The 22437-nt window shown below is 43.2% G+C and overlaps 1 protein-coding gene across 7 annotated transcripts in view; it reads left to right on the top strand.

Moving 5' to 3' along the window:
- TGFBR1 (transforming growth factor beta receptor 1) overlaps positions 1-22437 on the top strand; it is a 468434-nt gene that overhangs the window by 321282 nt on the left and 124715 nt on the right. Inside the window, exon 9 of one of the 7 annotated variants that reach the window (XM_073630718.1) lies at positions 11801-11869. The exons of the other annotated variants lie outside the window; for them this stretch is intronic. Within the exon in view, the coding sequence (XP_073486819.1) occupies positions 11801-11854 (54 nt within the window). The 3' untranslated portion in view covers positions 11855-11869. Of the gene's footprint in view, positions 1-11800; positions 11870-22437 lie in introns of those variants that run through there. 7 annotated transcript variants of the gene reach the window in all.

The following is a 22437-nucleotide window of genomic DNA, read 5'->3' as shown; positions in this document are numbered from 1 at the left end:
GAGAGGACCAACCAGACGCTAGAGCAGTACCTCCGATGCTTCTGTTCGGGTTCTCAGGATGATTGGGCGAGCCTCCTCTCCTACGCTGAATTTGCGTACAATAACTCTATCCATGCCTCCACCAACCAGACTCCTTTCTGGACCAATTGCGGGTTCCATCCCACATCCTTCGCTAACAACATTCCCGAAACGGCAGTTCCTGCAGTCCAGGATAGGATAAATTCGTTACAGTCCAATTTTCAAAGAATTCAAGATACATTACGCAAAACCCAGGAGGACTACAAGAAACAGTACGACCGGGGTAGAAAGGCGAACCCAAAATTTGACGTAGGAGATGAGGTCTGGCTGTCCACCGTTAATCTGAGATTACCACTGCCATCTCGAAAGCTCGGGCCTAAATTCATTGGGCCTTTTCAAGTCAGGAGGATTATCAACCCTGTGGCTGTGGAATTGACACTTCCCAAGACATACCGGATTCATCCCGTCTTCCATGTGTCACTATTGAAGCCTGTGGTGCCCAGCCCTTTTCCAGGAAGAAAAGAACCTCCTCCTCCGCCAGTCAGAATCGATGGCGAGAATGAATTTGAAGTGGAATCCATTCTTGGTTGCAGGAAGAGGGGCAGACAGTTACAGTACCTGATTCAATGGAAGGGGTACCCCCCTGAAGACAATTCCTGGGAGCCCGCTAAGAATCTACACGCTCCACAGTTAATTCGAGCGTTTCATCAAGATCATCCGGAACTAATGGCCAGCCTTGGCGTCCAGTGTCCGCCCTTAGGAGGGGGGCACTGTCAGGAGCCAGGGAGCGTCTCCGCTCGCCGGGCTCCGGTGCGCATGCGCACGGGACGAGCGCTTCGCCGCACACCCGTCCGCGGCCTGATGGTGCGGCGCGCGCGGGTGCACGGCGGTCCCCGTGTGCGCGCCGTAGCCCGTGCGGGTGCCCGGTAGCGCGTCACACTGACGCGCTCGCCGGGCAGGGGGACTATATCTGACGGCTCCAGCACCCAGTCGGGTTGCTGGTTTGTCGTCAGCTCTCCCCTGTTCCCTGAGCCTGTGTTCCCTAAGTATCTTGCCTGATCTGTGTACCAAACCTCTGCTGCCTGATTAACCACTACTCTCCCGGATTATCCCTAAGTACCTTGCCTGATCTGTGTACCAAACCTCTGCTGCCTGATTAACCACTACTCTTCCGGATTATCCCTAAGTACCTTGCCTGATCTGTGTACCAAACCTCTGCTGCCTGATTAACCACTACTCTCCCGGACTTTCCCTTGTACTTCTGCCTGATCTGTGTACCGAACCCTGGCTTGTTTAACCACCACTCTGCTGGACAATCCTATTAATAATCTGCCTGATCTGTGTACCAAACCCCTGGCCTGTTTAACCACTGCTCTGCTGGACTGTCCTGATTATACCTGCCAGATCTGTGCTCCGAATCCTGGTCTGCTTAACCACCGCACTGCTGGGTCTTGTGACACCCTGATTATTACCTGCCTATTGCCTAACCTCTGCTTGTGTTCGCAGCCCTGCTCCCTGCGGATCCCAGGATACCCGCTTCCAGCTTCTGAACCTACTATCCGTCCGGAAGCCCGTGCCTCCGCGTGCCCTCAGCCTCCTGTACCCATTTCGGGGGTCTGGGTGCGCGTGGTCGTAAGGGCGAGCCGCTCTCGGCATCTCGGCCTCGGTGAGTACGTGTTCGTGACACTCATATTATATGGTTTTGGTAAATCTGAAGACAAAAATCTGCAGAAAATCGAATAGTGTGTATGGGGTCTGTGACAGACCTAGTCGGGACAGAGGCTTTTGGAGGGGACTGAATGACAGCCTCTTGCCTATCGATTATGGGCCATGGCATTTGGGGGAACAGTGCTCTTTGTGAGCTGTATGCCTGGGGACCTTTGAGGTGGCGTTACTTTAGATTCAGGTCCAAGTCCCCCAAGACACACACTCCGGGGACCCTGGATATGCCATTGTGACGGGAGTCACTAATAGGGGCACACGGTGAATGGGAAACCCCACTATGATCTGTGCTAGTCAGACTCAATGCTGTATATATAGTGTGCTGTCTCATTATGTTGTGTACTATTTGCTGTGATGGTTGGAGTGTGACTATATTCTACTGTCCATTGTGGCTGTCTGCCTCAACTATTATGGGATGTCTAAGTGTTTTGCTGTGAGGAAAGAGGGAGGGGGGATTCCTCCAACAGCCCCCCTGTTAAGACTGTTTACTGATGAGAAGTTAAACACGTCTGACCTGTGTGTCCATTGTCATTGGACAGTTTAACCCGCCTGTTTTCCAAGGGTGGGGGGAAGTGTTTTGAAGTGGGATCTGTATAACGCCAAACTTCAGTGTGCTCAGCCCAGCACCAACAGCAGTATCTGTGGAGTTGCAAGAAACTTCCCCAGCTGAGGCGCTGGTCACCGGTCAGAGGGTCCAAGACCTCTGCCCCACACCTGTGGAAGTTCCAGGGGCTCATGGTGAGAAGGTGGCAATCACTTTCCAGTGGATTTCAGAGATGCAGGGAGGAGAAGCGGCCATTTTCCCTCCCCAACAAGGGTTCGTGCACCTGGGAGACAATAGCAGTGAAAGGGAGTTCCAACAGCAGACGGCGCCCCAGAATGATGACACCAACCCAGCTGAAGCACTGGCAACCAGGCAGAGTGCTACCAACCTCTGCCCAGCACCGGCAACAACTACAGAGTTCCAGGGAGCCAGGGCAGTCGGCCTCCCTCCCCAACAGTTAGCCGGAGCAGATGGTGTGGGGTTTCCAGCAGAAGGGCTGGCAACAGGGCAGAGTGCTGCTAGCCTCTACCCTCAACTAACAGAGGACGAATTTCCTGTAAAGGTGGATGGGGCTTCAGTCCCCACCTGTATACCCCAGGGATGCTGGGCAGTTGGCCCAGACTTTAGATTCAGGTCTATGTCCCCCAAGACACAGACTCTGGGGACCCTGGATATGCCATTGTGACGGGAGTCACTAATAGGGGCACACGGTGAATGAGAACCCCACTATGATCTGTGCTAGCCAGACTCAATGCTGTATATATAATGTGTGCTGTCTCGTTATGTTGTGTACTATTTGCTGTGATGGTTGGGATGTGACTGTATTCTGTTGTTCATTGTGGCTGTCTGCCTCAACTATTATGGAATGTCTAAGTGTCTTGCTGTGAGGAAAGAGGGATGGGGGGGATTCCTCCAGCAGCCCCCCCTGAACTGTGTGTCCATTGTCATTGGACAGTTTAACGCCCCTGTTTTCCAAGGGTGGGGGGGGAGTTTTGAAGTGGGATCTGTATAACATGTGTTTGAATAAAGATTCATTCCTTCTTAAACCTCAAGACAGAGCCTCGTCTCGTACTTGGGGGAGAATTATTTGTATGGGTTCCTTATTCGGCTGATTGAAGTGTTTGGTAGCTGCCTTTGTGTTTAGGTATGGAATGTCCTAAATGACTTTAACCCCTTTAATACTCGGGGTGTCGCTACAGGGTCTAAAACCTCGTACACACGGTATGATTGTTGGCCAACCGAGCGTTTGATTTTTGGCAAAAGGGCGTGCTCCACGACCTTGTCTTGCATACTAACGTTACACAATTGTCATGCCACAAACACGAATTTAGTGACGTACTACAAGGAATTTCAGCTCTTGAGCACCACCCTTTGGGCCCCTTCTGCTATATTCGTGTTTGGTGAGCATTGATTCCGAGCATACGTGTTTGTACTTTCGACTTTTTTGTGTGACGGATTTGTGTACTGACCATACCAAAATCCTGTCATCCAACATTTGTTGGCTGAAGTTGGACAACAATTGTCAAATGGAGCGTACTAACGGTAAGATTTTAGGACAACAGTCTGTCAACGGACCCTGTTGTCAACAGTCTGTGTACGAGGTTTTAGCCTCAAACCATTGGCGACTGCAACCAATACAAACATTTCATGTACAATCTGTGGCATGTAAACTCCCCCTCAAAGTAAACCCAAGATAACAAAAAACGGAAAGTCTTTGAGTTTCCAACTTAAAAAGGAATATATTATCTGTTTGCAACTAAAAATTAACACATGCTATGGGGATTGATATCCGAGTTCACCTTTATCATGAAAAAGACTTGCTAAGGTTATACTATAATTATCTGTTTTCTCTCCTTAATTAACCCTAACTCAATTCTGTTGAATATATTTGTAAAATTATAGACAAATAGTATATATACAGTACCTGATACCCATTATACTACAAAAATTAAAGAAAATAGCAAATAACATCCGTTCTTCCCCATAAGAAAACTGAGAAGCCTTATTACCTTTTGTATGTATATCTTATGTATTCTCAAAAAATCTGCACTAATAACATGTACTGTACAAACCTCAATAAAATATTTGAAAAAGAAAAAAGACCCTATCACACAGAAAAGGTACTGCAAAGCATTTTACAACTTTATTTGAGAAACGCAGTAAAAGTTCACACAATAAAAGAAAAAAAAATGGGTAGATAAAATAAAGGCAAATAAACAGCACTGTGAAAGTGTAACTACTCAACAGTTAAAAAAATCATGTGAAGGTTGCCTATGCACAGAAACAAACAAAACATACCACATACAAAAGAGATGACACTTAGGACAAACAGACAAGTCTTTAGGGCATAGCTAACAAAATCAAGACAAATGCATATACTTTCAAACAGCTAAGTATATCAAATAAAAAGGCAAGTCATTAGTCTAAACACACATCCCTCCAACTACATACATATACCTCCCTGTCTTGTGTGTATCATACTACACTTTATAAGAAATATAAGGTCAAAATAGGTAACAGCTGAAAATTTTTTAGTAAAACAATTCTTATTAGTGAAGTAACCATGATTCCCATATAAATATATCAACAGATCCGCGCTCACAGACTGATTTACACCTGCAGCCCCCCTATGTGTGAAGGGACACCTAAGTGATCCCCCAAAAAATGAAAATCAAAGTATAGGGAGTGGCACTGTGTTAAAATTAAGGGTGTGGCTTGTAAATTAAACAAGTGCTCAAGTGTATAATATAATTACTATTTAGAAGTGAAAAATTTTTTTGTTATGATACAAAACTCCCAAAAAACAACAATATATCCCTATTTTAGTGAAAAATCCTTATTTGGTGATAAAGAAAATTTGCTACTGTATGTGCAAAAAATAGCACAAATATTAAATCAACACCATTATATAACATATATATCTTCTAATTAATAAATATAAAGTGACAAGTGCCAAAAGCTGTGGTTATCAAACCATAGTGCATTGGTGTGCAAAAACCATTTACAATAATCAATCATTAATAATGTGTAAAAACCGCAACTATGTATCAAAGAAAATCCCATATACTATTTGATGCAAAATGTTCATAATAGTAATATAATGTGCCGTGCACCAAAACCCCGTAGAAATCGTGCAAAAAGTTCATCTTTGATGGTAAAGAGCCGTGCTGTAATTACTGGTAGTCACCCCCCAATGTGGTTGCACTCACCGGAGCACCCCACCCCTGCAGGGGTACGAGCGTGTGATGTTGATCCTGTCACTCCGGTTGTGTGGGTGCCAGTTTTCTTCCACGCGTCCCAATCATAAAGGCAGCTGCTTGCATACAAGGAGGTGGGGACTTCCTGTCCCTTGATGTAGTAAAAGTCCCCACTAGGTATCCACTGTGCCGCTCTCGCTGTGATTGGACATCGATCGTTCTGTGGAGAGATGGAGCAGCGGTGTGTAAACAAGGCAAACTGTTGATCTGTCAAAGGAGAGATCTCTCCTTGATGTAGTAAAAGTCCCCACTAGGTATCCACTGTGCCGCTCTCGCTGTGATTGGACATCGATCGTTCTGTGGAGAGATGGAGCAGCGGTGTGTAAACAAGGCAAACTGTTGATCTGTCAAAGGCCTTTGACAGATCAACAGTTTGCCTTGTTTACACACCGCTGCTCCATCTCTCCACAGAACGATCGATGTCCAATCACAGCGAGAGCGGCACAGTGGATACCTAGTGGGGACTTTTACTACATCAAGGGACAGGAAGTCCCCACCTCTTTGTATGCAAGCAGCTGCCTTTATGATTGGGACGCGTGGAAGAAAACTGGCACCCACACAACCGGAGTGACAGGATCAACATCACATGATTCCCATATATTTTGAATAGTTACTAAAACAATCTAAATTCTAAGCAATAATAAAATCTTTCCCTGCATAACAAAGGTGGCCTAACTTTAGGCAAATGTACACAAACTACATTCCCCCTTATATAACATAGGAAATGCTGTTTGGCGTGAACATGTGCGCATTCGCAATGAAAAATTCTTCACTTTGTTTACCTAACTTTTCTCATGGGGAAAAGAATTGCTCAGACAGATGAGTGGATTCAGACGTTATCCAATCACATCGCACAGTGTATGGGGAAATGAATTGGCCAGAAAGCACAATACACAGACATGTATTGAGAAGATGTTTTCATGGAAGTTTCAGTTCCACCAATGATTATAGACTATCACCATAAAATGCACACAATTGCATTTCAGCAATTGTGACATTTCACATCCAAGTCAAAGGGAACACGCGCATGCTCAATAGACCCACACAACCATTGATTTCAATGATGTGTAGTGCGATAGCTGCAGATGTTTTCCAATCACATTGCACAGTGTATGGGGAAATGAATTGCTCAGACGGATGAGTGGATTCAGATATTATCCAATCACATTGCACAGTGTATGGGGAAATGAAATGCTCACACAGATGAGTGGATTCAGACGTTATCCAATCACATTGCACAGTGTATGGGAAAAAGAATTGCTCAGACAGATAAATGGATGCAAATTTGACCAATCAGATTGTACCGTGTATGGGGGGGTGATATGGCTACACTTCTGCTACTGTGTATAAGTAGTTGAAAATAGTATAGTTTTGAGTGTGTGTGTGTGTGTGTGTATGTATATATAATAATGTTATGTAAAAGGTAGAAGTAGTTATGCACGCCGGAGAACGCAAATGCGCTCGTGCGCAACACACACATTTAACAAGCTAGAGCGTGTGCGCCCTGTCAGGCGAGGATGAAATGATGTGGTCTGTCAATGCGCATGTGCAGTTGAGTAAGCTGAAAGAAGGTGTAAAAAGGCTTGATTAGTTGTAAGACAGATGTACATGTTCTGGACGGAAATTGTGCATTTAAACAAGATTATATACATACATTTTAGCCTGATAATAGAAGATGGTAAACTGTAGTAAAGTTATCCATAGTATTTAGACAAAAACGTAGAAAATTACATTGGCTGCGCTTGCTAATGGCAGGCGCAAAAGTTTGCGCAATAGCGCTTCCTTTGTAAATATGGTTTGGTGCATGTGAATGCACCATAATTTTTGATATCTTGAGTCCCTTTTTTTGTGCAATTGCTCCAATTTCTCCACTGCACCACAGGCACAGTTCTTTAGTAAATCATCCCCACAGAGTCAGGCTAATATTCATCCCTCTCCTCTCTTGAGGATTCAGTGCTTGCTACAAAACTGAAGTGCTTCCTGTGTGGGAGGGGTTATATAGGGGATCACTTCCTGTCTGAAGAGCGTTGTTCTACCAGTGTCCATTCACCTGGTGATGGAGTATAACCCAGTAGGTAATGAATATTAGCCTGACTCTGTGTCCCATGATGTATGAAAAAGAAAAGGATTTTACAGGTAAGTATGATGAAAAAAATCCTATTTTTGAAAAGTATAACCAAAACAGTTTATATAGTTTGGGATAAAGAAGGATTCCATCTAAGTAGATTCACCTTTTTTTCGTGGTGATCATTGTCTCTGAGTCAGAAACTAATTGGAAATCTAAAAATGCTAGAATTGTCACCAGGAACGATTGAGCACTGTCCGCGATACTTTTTTTAAAAATTTTTTATTTGCACGAACATCTTAATTTTCAAGATAAGCTTTTGGGGTGTGCCCCCTCCTTCAAGGGCCGGCCAGTGCTAATACACAAAGTTCTAACAGAATGGTAAGACAGACCATCTCTGAAGTGAAAAAAAAAACAAAACAAAAAAACGCGCTAACGTACACTGCTAATAAATTGTGTATTAGTACTCTGTCCTACACTGTCAAAGTTTTTTCTTTTACACGAACTTTAATTATAAAGCTAACATCACAACGGCTGCTGACTGGCTAGCAACAGGTATCCAATAGGGAAACTGTTCACCTCTTAAACATGCAAATGCTATTATAACATGACTTTTAAAGTTTAATACTACCATATCTTACAGGAATGTAAAAAAACAACAAAGGCACACTTCATATATCAAAAATAAAAGCACTAAATGCAGAGTATCTTGTTTCAAGAATGTATTACCCACCCATATTGGAAAACAAAAGGAGCCAGCTTTCCATAGTGACTATACCCCAACAAATGCCAAACAATTCAGTAAAGTTCAGAAGTCTCTACCTCTTCTACCTTAACGGGCACAAAACACTCCTTGCAGGCTAATCCACTTGTGCATAAAATACTGTCCCCATCTGTTTTCTACAAAGTGGGGTGATGTTTTCTTTCATTTATAGATCTTGTGAATATTTCAAATATTATGGTTTGTGATGTTGTAAATCGAGTTCAGCTCCCTCCTCCCAGTGTTTTTTTTTTTTTTTGTGTTCACCTACATCTGACTCTCCAAAAGCTGGCAGATATGTAGTTGGCCATACAGAGACTCCTGTTGCAGAGCATAACCGTTGCTGAAAGATTCAGAGGTTATTTCAACCTCAAAAAAAATGGGTTGCAGCACATACAGTGGGGACGGAAAGTATTCAGACCCCCTTACATTTTTCACTCTTTGTTATATTGCAGCCATTTACTAAAATTATTTAAGTTCATTTTTTTTTTCCTCATTAATGTACACACAGCACCCCATATTGACAGAAAAACACAGAATTGTTGACATTTTTGCAGATTTATTAAAAAATAAAAACTGAAATATCACATGGTCCTAAGTATTCAGACCCTTTGCTGTGACACTCGTATATTTAACTCAGGTGCTGTCCATTTCTTCTGATCATCCTTGAGATGGTTCTATACCTTCGAGTCCAGCTGTGTTTGATTATACTGATTGGACTTGATTAGGAAAGCCACACACGTGTCTATATAAGACCTTACAGCTCACAGTGCATGTCAGAGCAAATGCGAATCATAAGGTCAAAGGAACTGCCTGAAGAGCTCAGAGACAGAATTGTGGCAAGGCACAGATCTGGCAAAGGTTCCAAAAATTTTCTGCTGCATTTAAGGTTCCTAAGGGCACAGTGGCCTCCATAATCCTTAAATGGAAGACGTTTTGGACGACCAGAACCCTTCCTAGAGCTGGCCATCCGGCCAAACTGAGCTATCGGGGGAGAAGAGCCTTGGTGAGCGAGGCAAAGAAGAACCCAAAGATCACTGTGGCTGAGCTCCAGAGATGCAGTCGAGAGATGGGAGAAAGTTGTAGAAAGTCAACCATCACTGCAGCCCTCCACCAGTTGGGACTTTATGGCAGAGTGGCCCGACGGAAGCCTCTCATCAGTGCAAGACACATGAAAGCCCGCATGGAGTTTGCTAAAAAAAAACACCTGAAGGACTCCAAGATGGTGAGAAATAAGATTCTTTGGTCTGATGAGACCAAGATAGAACTTTTTGGCCTTAATTCTAAGCGGTATGTGTGGAGAAAAACAGGCACTGCTCATCACCTGTCCAATACAGTCCCATCAGTGAAGCATGGTGGTGGACAGGACAACTGGTTGCAATCGAGGGAAAGATGAATGTGGCCAAGTACAGGGATATCCAGGACGAGAACCTTCTCCAGAGTGCTCAGGACCTCAGACTGGGCCGAAGGTTTACCTTCCAACAAGACAATGACCCTAAGCACACAGCTAAAATAACGGAGTGGCTTCACAACAACTCCGTGACTGTTCTTGAATGGCCCAGCCAGAGCCCTGACTTAAACCCAATTGAGCATCTCTGGAGAGACCTAAAAATGGCTGTCCACCAACGTTTACCATGCAACCTGACAGAACAGGAGAGGATTTGCAAGGAAGAATGGCAGAGGATCCCCAAATCCAGGTGTGAAAAACTTGTTGCATCTTTCCCAAAAAGACTCATGGCTGTATTAGATCAAAAGGGTGCTTCTACTAAATACTGAGCAAAGGGTCTGAATACTTTGGACCATGTGATATTTCAGTTTTTATTTTTTAATAAATCTGCAAAAATGTCAACAATTCTGTGTTTTTCTGTCAATATGGGGTGCTGTTTGTACATTAATGAGGGAAAAAATATTAACTAAAATGATTTTAGCAAATGGCTGCAATATAACAGAGTGAAAAATTTAAGGGGGTCTGAACTTAGGGGGGTCCCCACTGTATATAAAATTGTTGAAGCTTCAGATGAAGTAGATTCACACAGTCCTCTCTCCATTGCTGCATGATAATTGTGGGCCTAATGGTTGCTTTTGAAATCACTAGAGGATTCTGGTGTGGGAGTTTCTCCAAATTGGGGCAGGCCACCGCTTTCCTTGGCCAAGATAATAAAGCTAAACTCTTGGTTGCAAATGTCTCTGGACTGACGTCTCATGTCTCCAGTGCTGTGTCTGGGAAAGTAATCCCTATCCACTTTGATAAAAGATCATGACAAGAAGTGTGAGCCTTTCGTTTGAGGTATCCTAGGCTTTATGCCAGCACAGGGTGCCTGGACCCGAGAGGAAAACTGACTTCCCATCAATATCCTGGAGCTTTGTGCCAAGTCCTCACATTGGGTTCTGTCTCTCCCTGCGGTCCATACCAGGCGATGAAAACTGGCAGGCATTCAGCCGCAAGAACAGGATTCCGAGGAATGGTCCTTATACCAAGATTGTTTTTGTCTCAGGCGGAGAATGCTGGACATGAATCTCTTGGCTTTCCATTGCAACAAGAAAGCAAGAAGCTTGGTCAAAGGGCTCACTCACTGACTGATATGATTTTTTTATTTTTTAATGCTATTTTTCTTTATTGAAAAGAAAAAAGTACAGTAATGACATAAGGTGTATCGAGTATACATAGATACATAAAGTAGTACAATGTCATGTGAGGGATAAAAGTATTTGATCCCCCACTGTATGCCTGATAACATGACATTGTACTTTATGTATCTATGTATACTTGATACACCTTGTTATATCATGTCATTACTGTACTTTTTTCTTTTCAATACAGAAAAATCGCTAGAAAAAAAAAAAATAAATCACATCAGTCAGTGAGTGGGTCCTTTGTCCAAGCTTCTTGCTTTCTTGTTAGAATGGAAAGCCAAGAGATTCGTGTCCTGCATTCTTCACCTGAGACAAAAACACCTCTTGGTGTAAGGCCCATTCCTCAGAATCCTGTTCTTGCTGGCTGACATAGTTTGCCCACTGATAAATGATCAGTCTATAATTTTAATGGTAGGTTTATTTAACAGTGAGAGACCGAATAACAACAAAAATATCCAGAAAAGTGTATTTCAAATAAGTTATAAATTGATTTGCATTTTAATGAGTGAAATAAGTATTTGACCCCTTCGCAAAACATGACTTTGTACTTGGTGGCAAAAACCTTGTTGGCAATCAGAGGTCAGATGTTTCTTGTAGTTGGCCACCAGGTTTATGAGGAGGTGGAGCCTGCTGGTGAGATTATCGATGCAATACGTGATATCTGCTGGATTTTGTTATATGCTATGTTTTTATTCAATAAATGTGAGTGCATTGTATGAAGCTGGGGTGATGAGGTTTGTTTAGGTTTACACCTAGGTACTTCACTATTGGAAGCATTTTTGTCTTTCCATGTTATCCAGGAGTTGTTTGACCAATGTGGATCCACCCCTAAAGGGGAATTGTGCAGTGTCTAAAGGAACCGGATTATCAGCAAATATCTTATAAGCTCTTTTGACCCCTTGGGGTCTATGATGGAGGTGAGCCTGCATTGCACTCGGTGAATGGGGCACAAGTCACGGGGTGGAGTTGCATCATGTGTTTGTGAAGCAAGGCTCATAATTAGAGACTGTTTAGAGCACTGTTTGTAAGCAGATTTTCTCAAATTAATATAATGCTACTTTTTTCATTTTTTGCACTTTATACTTTTCGTTAATATGTACAGTGGAACTTGCACTTTATTATGAAGTTTTGTTCTTTTATAGTTATTTATGGACATATGTGCATTTAATTAGGAGGTTTTCATTAAGCAGCACTACCACATAGGTATTTTTATCTGTTTTCACTCCAGGACCTTAATGTGCTTTTTCTTGAGCCACTCCTTTGTTGCCTTGGTCATGTGTTTTGGGTCATTGTCATGCTGGAATACCCATCCACGACCCTTTTTCTTTTTTTGTTTTTGTTTACAAACTATTTTTATTTGGTAAAAAAGCTTTGTCATATGCCAAAAGAAAGTACAAGTAGTTTACACATAAGAAAGATCAAAATATATTCTGTAATTGTTAATATATTTAGTTTTAGTAAGTTAACATTATAATATACTCTATGATTATTGTAAATATACATATCTTATAATGTTCTTCAGACATATATTATTAGTAATGTCATTCAGGGTTGAAAAAGAGTTTGGAAAGATTAAGCCATGGGTCCCATTTTTTATTATAAAAATCATTAGTGGTTCTCGCCCAAGATTTCACGGTACATGCCCCATCCATCGTCCCTTTGCGGTGAAGTTGTCCTGTTCCTTTAGCAAAAAAAACACCATCAAAGCATATTGTTTCCATCTCCATGTTTGACGGTGGGGATGGTGTTCTTCGGGTCATAGGCAGCATTCCTCCTCCTCCAAACATGGTGAGTTAAGTTGATGCTAAAGAGCTCAAGTTTTGTTATCTGACCACACTTCTACCCAGTTCTCCTCTGAATCATTTAGATGTTCATTAGCAAGCTTCAGACAGGCCTGTACATGTGCTTTCTTGAGCAGGTGGACCTTACGGGCGCTGCAGGATTCCAGCTGCCTTGAGACCATTGACAAGATTCTCCCGTGTAGTTCCGGGCTGATTCCTCCCCATTCTCATGATCATTGAAACTTCACGAGGTGAGATCTTGCATGAAGCCGCAAACCGAGGGAGATTGACAGTTATTTTGCGTTTCTTCCATTTGTGAATAATCGCACCAACTGTTGTCATCCTCTGACCAAGCTGCTGGGTCTACAATCTTGTCCCTGACATCCTTGGACAGCCCTTTGGTCTTGGCCATGGTGGAGAGATTGGAATCGGATTGATTACTTCTGTGAACAAGTGTCTTTTTATACAGGTAATAAGCTGAGATTAGGAACACTCCCTTTAAGAGAGTGCTCCTAATCCCAGCTTGTTACCTGTATAGAAGACACCTGGGAGCCAGAAATCTTGCTTGATAGGAGATCAAATACTTATTTCACTCATTAAAATGCAAATCAATTTATACCTTTTTTGAAATGCGTTTTTCTGGATATTTTTGTTATTCTGTCTCACTGTTAAAATAAACCCACCATTAAAATTATAGACTGATCACTTCTTTGTCAGTGGGCAAACGTACAAAATCAGCAGGGAATCAAATACTTTTTTCCCCTCACTGTAAGAGCAATAGGTCTTCAGGTGGTAACACCTGAGGCAAGTGTTACACTTAAAGGGAAACTCCACTTTTGTGGAGGGAAAAAAATAGCAAATAAAGAAAAAATAATATAGCGTATACAATTGCAACACAAGTCCTATTGTAATTGAATGTTGTTAAAAATTACCTTTCCTAGAAACAGAGAAACACTTGGGAAAAGAGGGGAATGCTGCACACCCTGAATATTGTCAAAAAAAAGGGAAATTTTCCCCCCAAATGGGAATGTGTTTTCTAGGCAGCAAAGCAATAGAAGAATGGTATGGGATTACTGAACTTTATTAAGACATAGTTCCAAGAATGACAGTAAAGTAAAAATATGAGCTGTGATACAGGAAATATAAACAGCATAGCTGCACATGGGAAACTAAACACATTTGTACAAAATATTCAAGCGCTTGGGTAGATCCTGATGCGTTTCGACCCCATCGGGTCTTCTTCAGAGGATATGTATGCACTGTAGGGAAATTGCACGTATAAAAACACATCAATATAACCGTACATGAACAGTTATGAATAATTAATGTAAAAACTGATAAACATCTTGAGGCATAGTTACCAATCACATGTGTGTAGCCATTTCTCCTGAACCTGAGGTCCTCTAAAATTCCCACTACTCGGTACCAGCAGGGGTCCCCGGCTAGCCGACACATCACCGGAGGGAGCCGAGCACAACTGCGAGACTTGCAGAGAGTTACAATTGTGGAAAAATTCCCTAAGATCGGTGAGGGGCGTGAGGGCAAGCAAGCAGCACCTACAATCAGGACATCAAGTAACAGCATTGTCAGGGCTTGTTTTAGGGAATTTTTCCACAATTGTAACAGTCCGCAAGTCTCGCAGTTGTGCTTGGCTCCCTCCGGTGATGTGTCGGCTAGCCGGGGACCCCTGCCGGTACCGAGTAGTGGGAATTTTAGAGGACCTCAGGTTCAGGAGAAATGGCTACACACGTGATTGGTAACTATTCCTCAAGATGTTTATCAGTTTTTACATTAATTATTCATAACTGTTCATGTACAGTTATATTGATGTGTTTTTATACATGCAATTTCCCTACAACGCATACATATCCTCTGAAGAAGACCCGATGGGGTCGAAACGCGTCAGTTTCCAAGCGCAAATTACCTTTCCTGTTCAGTCTGCAGCCACTGTAATTTTCTGAGAATGCATTGTAATATGGCTACCTGGAGCTGTTCTGTACACAGCGTGTGTAACTGACCACCCCCAGAAACATCAATTCTTGCAGATTTATCCCTTTCGGCCTGGAGGGAAGCGGGTAACTATCCTTGCAATACTCTTATCCACACACAAGAGGAATACACTCCTTTTCTCATCTGCAACAGAAATATAGCCTATCTCCCAGAACATTCTTTCTCTACTCGAGGATAAGATCCCTCCTATCCAAGATGCAATGGTAAAAAACACTTATTTTCATCTGCCCTCCTGAGAGTCTGATACCAGGAACACCACGGCCAAAGGAATCTCTTAAGCCTACAAACTGCTTACCATGCCCTCCTCTGAACTATTCTCTCCCTCCATTAAATATATCTTACTAAACAGTGGCACCGGACCCTTACAAACCCCCTCCGTTTATCCCACTGCATTATCCACTGGGAATCCTTACAAAAAATGTTCGACAAATGGTACTACACCCCAGATAGACTGGCTAGCTAGGCAAAAGTGAGTCACTCCAAATAGGCACACTTCTAAAGGGATGCAGGCAGGGGCGTAGGGGGGGGAGGGGCTGAAGCCGAAAAAGTGTTTTTGACCATTGCATCTTGGATGGGAGGGATCTTATCCTCAAGTAGAGAAAAAATGTTCTGGGAGATAGGCTATATTTCTGTTGCAGATGAGAAAAGGAGTGTATTCCTGTTGTGGTTAAGAGTATTCCAAGGTTAGTTACCTGCTTCCCTCCAGGCCGAAAGGAATAGGTCTGGTGATCAAAGTCCACAGATTCAGTGGGTATAAACTGTACAATGGTCACAGATAGTCCTTTGTTGAGTTGTGGGATCGCTGCGCACACACGTAGGGAGGCGGTTATAGTGCCCAATGGATGGTGTGCTGGTTTGAAGTTGAGCAGGGTGGCAGCTAGGGCAGTGGACTCTGTTTGCATGTTGTGCGGTTGTCTGTTATCCACTATGCTTTCAGCTGGTCTAGAATTGTTGCATGGTAGTATACCTGGATGTTAGGTGCTCCCAAGCCACCTTGTTGAACAGGGGTTGTGAGGATAGATCTTTTCACCCTGGGGTATTTTTTGTATAGGATGTGTGGGAGTAAATACATTTTTACTTGAGCAATCCTGGCTGCCCAGGAGGCAGGAATATGGCCCATTTCCTTAGATAGATGCAAGATTTTCTCTACAAGGTCATTGTAATTTATTCTTAGTAGGGTACAGCTCGAAAATGTTAAGCATATTCCTAAATATGGCAGGGAGTAGTTGGGAGCCCATGCAAAAGGGGATTCAGCAGATAGAATTTTACTTGACAGGGAGTCTAGACCTAAATGCACTTGTCCTAGTATGGCCATTAATAATGTTCTTGACAGTCCAAATTTGCAAAGCACCACTTCCATGTTCTCCGCATCCAGTGAGAGTAAGAGAGAAGGCATCTGACTATGCTCCACCCATATATGTATAAGGTCGATGAAGCGCCTGGTACCATCTAATGCTTGCCTGCCCGGTACAAAACCCACCTGATCTTGGTGGATAATCTGGGGATAAATGTAGAGAGGCATTGGACTAAAAGTTTTGCATAAAATTTTGTGTCGGTGTTGAGATTGGGAGGTAGTTGGCGGGGCTATCTGGTGTCTTGCCTGGTTTCGGTAGGGTAACTACTAAGTGCTTCCAAGGATTCTTTGGGGATGTTGCCCATAGACACAAATTGGTTACATGTGTTGCGAAGATGGGGGTGAGGAGGGCAGTGAATCGTTTGTAGTATTTGTTGGGTAGGCCATCGGGGCCAGGGTCTTTGTGTAGGGGAAGCTGCTTTATGACTTTTTGAAGTGTGTTGCTGTCTGTTGGTGTGTGTTGCTGTCTGTTGGTGTGTGTTGCTGTCTGTTGGTGTGTGTTGCTGTCTGTTGGTGTGTGTTGCTGTCTGTTGGTGTGTGTTTGCTGTCTGTTGGTGTTTGCTGGTTTGCATTTTGGGGACTTTTCCTTTTAGTTTTTAATTTGCCTTTTGCTGTCACTTTTTAAATAGCTTTTTTTTTTTTTTTTTCTTGTTTCATCAGTCTATCAATTAAGGGGTGTGGTTAATTGCTCACAGGTGCCTATTTAACTTGTTGTAGGACTCAGTCTGAGCGTGCTCAGTTTGAAGCTGTGGAGCTTGGTGTAAGTGGAGCTGGATTAAGTGGGAGTTAAAAACAAGAGTTTAAAACAGGAGGTTATAACAGGGGTCATAGTACCTGTGTAGTGTGAGTATCTGAGTGTTGTCTGAGTAGTGTGTGTGGATCGTTAGTACTTGTGTATTGTGTACCTGTGTATTGTCTTTTCGTGTACCTGTGTATTGTCTTGAGTATTAGTGCCAGGAAGCTAGTTGTTAGGTAATTTGGACAGGGTAAAATCCCCAAATCCTCACCAAATTTAATAGGTACGATGCCCGGCGGGTGTGGAGAGGCGACTCTTTGTACATCTTGCCGCATGTATGCGTTCCTTGATCATCCGATCGAGGGCGAATACTGCTGTGCAAAATGTAAGCACATTGTTTCCCTGGAAGCCCAGGTTCTGAATCTGGGGAAGCAACTGTCAGCACTGAGAAGTCCCTCCATACTAAAGGTGAGCCAGGAACGTACACGGCAGGTGCCGGCAGGGGCCAGCACAGAGGCGGGTGGAGACAAAGAGGTGCAGGCACTAGCAAAGAGTAGATGGGTGATAGTCAGGAGGGGTAGAGGGGGAAGTGCCAGGGAGGCCGATCCAGGACTGGAGCATCCCAATAAGTACGCTCCATTGAGTGACATTGGTGTAACCAGTCAGGGACCAGCACTGCTGGAGATGAGGGACTCTCCTAGCTGCCAGGGGAAGAACTCCTCCAGTGAGAGTGGGGGGGCAGCAAAGGGAAAGGAAAGACAGATTCTGGTGGTAGGGGACTCAATTCTTAGAAGGACAGAGAGGGCAATCTGTAACCAAGACCTGAAGCGCCGAACAGTATGTTGTCTACCGGGCGCTCGGGTTCGGCACATCACGGATCTTGTGGACAGATTACTGGGAGGGGCTGGGGAAGACCCGGCTGTCATGGTGCACGTTGGCACCAATGACAAAGTCAGAGGCAGATGGAGTGTCCTAAAGAACGATTTTAGGGACTTAGGAGCTAAATTGAGGAAAAGGACCTCCAAGGTAGTGTTCTCAGGAATACTACCGGTACATCGAGCCACACCAGAGAGGCAGAGGGAGATTAGGGAAGTAAACAAGTGGCTGAAGAGCTGGTGTAGTAAGGAGGGGTTTGGGTTCCTGGAGGACTGGGCCGACTTCTCAGTCGGTAACCGGTACTATAGAAGGGACGGACTGCACCTAAATGAGGAGGGTGCAGATCTGCTGGGAATGAAGATGGCCAAAAAGTTAGAGGGGTTTTTAAACTAGGCGATGGGGGGGAGGGTCCAGAGACAGTGATAGCCAGCGCGGAAGATATTCCAGAGGGTAGTATTGGGGGCATTAGTGGTAGGTTAACCAAAGCACAAAAACACAAGGTGAGTATAGTAGCAAGTCCAAGTTGCAATCTTGAAACACCCAATACGAGGACAATATGCGACCGGTCTAAACTATGTGGCATGTTCACCAATGCCAGGAGCCTGGCGGACAAGATGGGTGAACTAGAGATACTGTTGTACAAGGAGGATTTGGATTTTGTGGGAATTTCAGAGACCTGGTTCAACAGCTCTCATGATTGGCTGGCAAACATTCAAGGGTATACCCTATACCGCAAGGACAGAGAGGGTAAAAAAGGGGGAGGGGTATGCCTATATATCAAGAATAATGTACAAGTGAATGTGAGAGATGACATCACTGAGGGGGCTAGGGAGGAGGTGGAATCTTTATGGGTAGAGCTCCAAAGGGGAAAATAATACTGGGAGTATGCTATAGGCCCCCTAACCTGAGGGAGGAAGTGGAGACGGATCTCCTATCACAAATTGGATTAGCAGCAAGGATGGGAAGTGTTATCATAATGGGGGATTTTAATTATCCAGACATAGACTGGGCGGAGGGAACCGCGCATTCATTTAAGGCTCGCCAGTTCCTTAGTGTCTTGCAGGACAATTTTATGGGTCAGATGGTAGACGCACCAACTAGAAATAAAACATTACTAGATCTACTGATTACCAACAATACAGACCTGATAACAGATGTGGAAATACGGGGCAATTTAGGTAACAGCGATCACAGGTCAATTAGTTTCAGTATAAATCACACAAATAGGAGACATGAAGGGAACACAAAGACACTGAATTTCAAAAGAGCCAACTTCCCTAAACTACAAACCTTGCTAAAAGGCATAAATTGGGATAAAATATTAGGAACAAAGAATACGGAGGAGAGATGGGTTTGCTTTAAAAGCATATTAAATAAGGGCATTAGCCAATGTATCCCATTGGGTAATAAATTTAAAAGAGCGAACAAACATCCTGGATGGCTTAACTCCAATGTAAAAATGCATATAAAAGCAAAGGAGAAGGCCTTCAAAAAATACAAGGTTGAGGGATCATCCACAGCATTCAGAATTTATAAAGAATGCAATAAGAAATGTAAGGGTGCAATTAGGTTGGCTAAGATAGAACATGAAAGACACATAGCGGAGGAGAGCAAAAAAAATCCCAAGAAATTCTTTAAGTATGTAAACAGTAAAAAAGGGAGGACAGACCATATTGGCCCCATAAAGAATGAGGAAGGACATCTGATTACAAAGGATGGGGAGATGGCAAAGGTATTGAATTTATTCTTCTCCTCAGTCTTCACGAGTGAATCGGGGGGCTTCAGTAACCAAAACTGCAGTGTTTATCCTCATGACACAACACAGGAAGCACCTACATGGTTAACAGAGGACGGAATTAAAATTAGACTTGAGAAACTTAACATTAATAAATCACCGGGACCAGATGGCTTGCATCCGAGGGTACTTAGGGAACTCAGTCAGGTGATTGCCAGACCGTTGTTCCTAATTTTTACAGACAGTCTATTGACTGGAATGGTACCAGCTGATTGGAGAAAAGCCAATGTAGCACCAATATTTAAAAAGGGCCCAAAAAACATCCCTGGGAATTACAGACCAGTTAGCCTAACATCAATAGTATGTAAACTCTTGGAGGGGATGATAAGGGACTATATACAAGATTTTAGTAATAAGAATGATATCATTAGCAGTAATCAGCATGGATTCATGAAGAATCGTTCTTGCCAAACCAATCTATTAACCTTCTATGAGGAGGTGAGTTGCCATCTAGATAAAGGAAGGCCCGTAGACGTGGTGTATCTGGATTTTGCAAAAGCATTTGACACAGTTCCCCATAAACGTTTACTGTACAAAATAAGGTGCGTTGGCATGGACCATAGGGTGAGTACATGGATTGAAAACTGGCTACAAGGGCGTGTTCAGAGGGTGGTGATAAATGGGGAGTACTCAGAATGGTCAGGGGTGGGTAGTGGGGTTCCCCAGGGTTCTGTGCTGGGACCAATCCTATTTAATTTGTTCATAAACGACCTGGAGGATGGGATAAACAGTTCAATCTCTGTATTTGCAGACGATACTAAGCTAAGCAGGGCAATAACTTCTCCGCAGGATGTGGAAATCTTACAAAAAGACCTGAACAAATTAATGAGGTGGGCGACTACATGGCAAATGAGGTTCAATGTAGAAAAATGTAAAATAATGCATTTGGGTGGCAAAAATATGAATGCAATCTATACACTGGGGGGAGAACCTCTGGGGAAATCTAGGATGGAAAAGGACCTGGGGGTCCTAGTGGATGATAGGCTCAGCAATGGCATGCAATGCCAAGCTGCTGCTAATAAAGCAAACAGAATATTGGCATGCATTAAAAGGGGGATCAACTGCAGAGATAAAACGATAATTCTCCCGCTCTACAAGACTCTGGTCCGCCCGCACCTGGAGTATGCTGTCCAGTTCTGGGCACCAGTCCTCAGGAGGGACGTACTGGAAATGGAGCGAGTACAAAGAAGGGCAACAAAGCTAATAAAGGGTCTGGAGGATTTTAGTTATGAGGAAAGGTTGCGAGCACTGAACTTATTCTCTCTGGAGAAGAGACGCTTGAGAGGGGATATGATTTCAATTTACAAATACTGTACTGGTGACCCCACAATAGGGATAAAACTTTTTCGCAGAAGAGAGTTTAATAAGACTCGTGGCCACTCATTACAATTAGAAGAAAAGAGGTTTAACCTTAAACTACGTAGAGGGTTCTTTACTGTAAGAGCGGCAAGGATGTGGAATTCCCTTCCACAGGCGGTGGTCTCAGCGGGGAGCATTGATAGCTTCAAGAAACTATTAGATAATCACCTGAATGACCGCAATATACAGGGATATGTAATGTAATACTGACACATAATCACACACATAGGTTGGACTTGTGTCTTTTTTCAACCTCACCTACTATGATACTATGATACTTGGTAAAATGACTGTGTAAAAAGGCGCTGATAGGGAGTTGAATTGTTTAGAGAAGATGGAGGGGAAGTGAATAGCCGATAGGAAATTTGCAATATCTTCCTGATTAGGGGAGGTCAAGGGGTCTGTTTCTGCAAGGTTATAAAGGTTGGCATAGAAGCTACTGAACTTGTTTGCAATGTCAAATGGGTTACTGAGGCGTTTGCCCTGGGAGTTGGTAAGGAATGACATTTTTTGTTGGAGAGTTGTCTTTTAATTTGTTTAGCCATGAAAGCTCCTTGTTTTTTTGGCAGAGATGTAAGATTGTAATCTAAGAAGTTTAATGTAATAATCGAATTTGACACAGAGATGCTTACTGAATTGATACTGAAGGTTTTTAAGTTTCGTGGAGTCATTTATCAAAGCCCAATGCTTAAAAAAGAAGTATGGGAAGAATGGGAACTACTAAATATAATAATATTAATGCAAAGGGCCTGAACTCCACCTTCAAACACAACCTCCTTTGGAAGGAATCATTATCACAACATGCAGATGTGCTCAGTGTACAAGGGATCCACTTCTCTTAACTCAAACAACCCTCCTGCAATCAGACGTTACCCACACTTTTCTTTGCAAATGCCCTTAAAAAAAAAAAAAAAAAAAAAAAAAGTCATGACTTCCATAAGTGCATCAGTAATTTTTTTGCTGCATCATAGCGAAGCAGATGAAGATGGCAAATATCGAATCCTTTCGGGGACAATTGACAATCTCCCCCTTACTATTGTGAATGTGTATGCACCCAATACAGCCCAGAAAAGGCTCTATGCAACCCTGCTCTCCAAATTAGCCTCATACAGAACGGCACCTTTAACAATATGTGGGGACTTTAATGATATCATCGATCCCGCACTGGATACATCCAATCCAATGAAACGTAGATCCTCAGCTCTCTCTGCCCTGCTTAAAAAGGAAAGATTTGTATGACTCGTGGAGGTGCCTGCATGATTTGGAGAGAAGACTATACCATCTATTCTTCCCCCTGTCAATCTTACTCTTCGATTGATTTATTTATCACAGATACACATTTGTTGCAATCCATAACAGAAGCACAAATTGGAGTAATCAGTTTGATCGTGATTGGCGCATGATCAGACCATCTGCCCTTAACCACTCACCTAGACACACGGTTTTGAGATTAACCACTTCAGCCCCGGAAGATTTGGCTGCTCAATGACCAGGCCATTTTTTGCGATACGGCACTGCGTTGCTTT

This window comes from Aquarana catesbeiana, linkage group LG05, assembly GCF_042186555.1.
Source record: "Aquarana catesbeiana isolate 2022-GZ linkage group LG05, ASM4218655v1, whole genome shotgun sequence".
Classification (NCBI taxonomy): Eukaryota; Metazoa; Chordata; class Amphibia; order Anura; family Ranidae; genus Aquarana; species Aquarana catesbeiana.
Note: the sequence above shows the minus strand (reverse complement) of the source record. Positions and strands in the feature narration are given on the sequence as shown.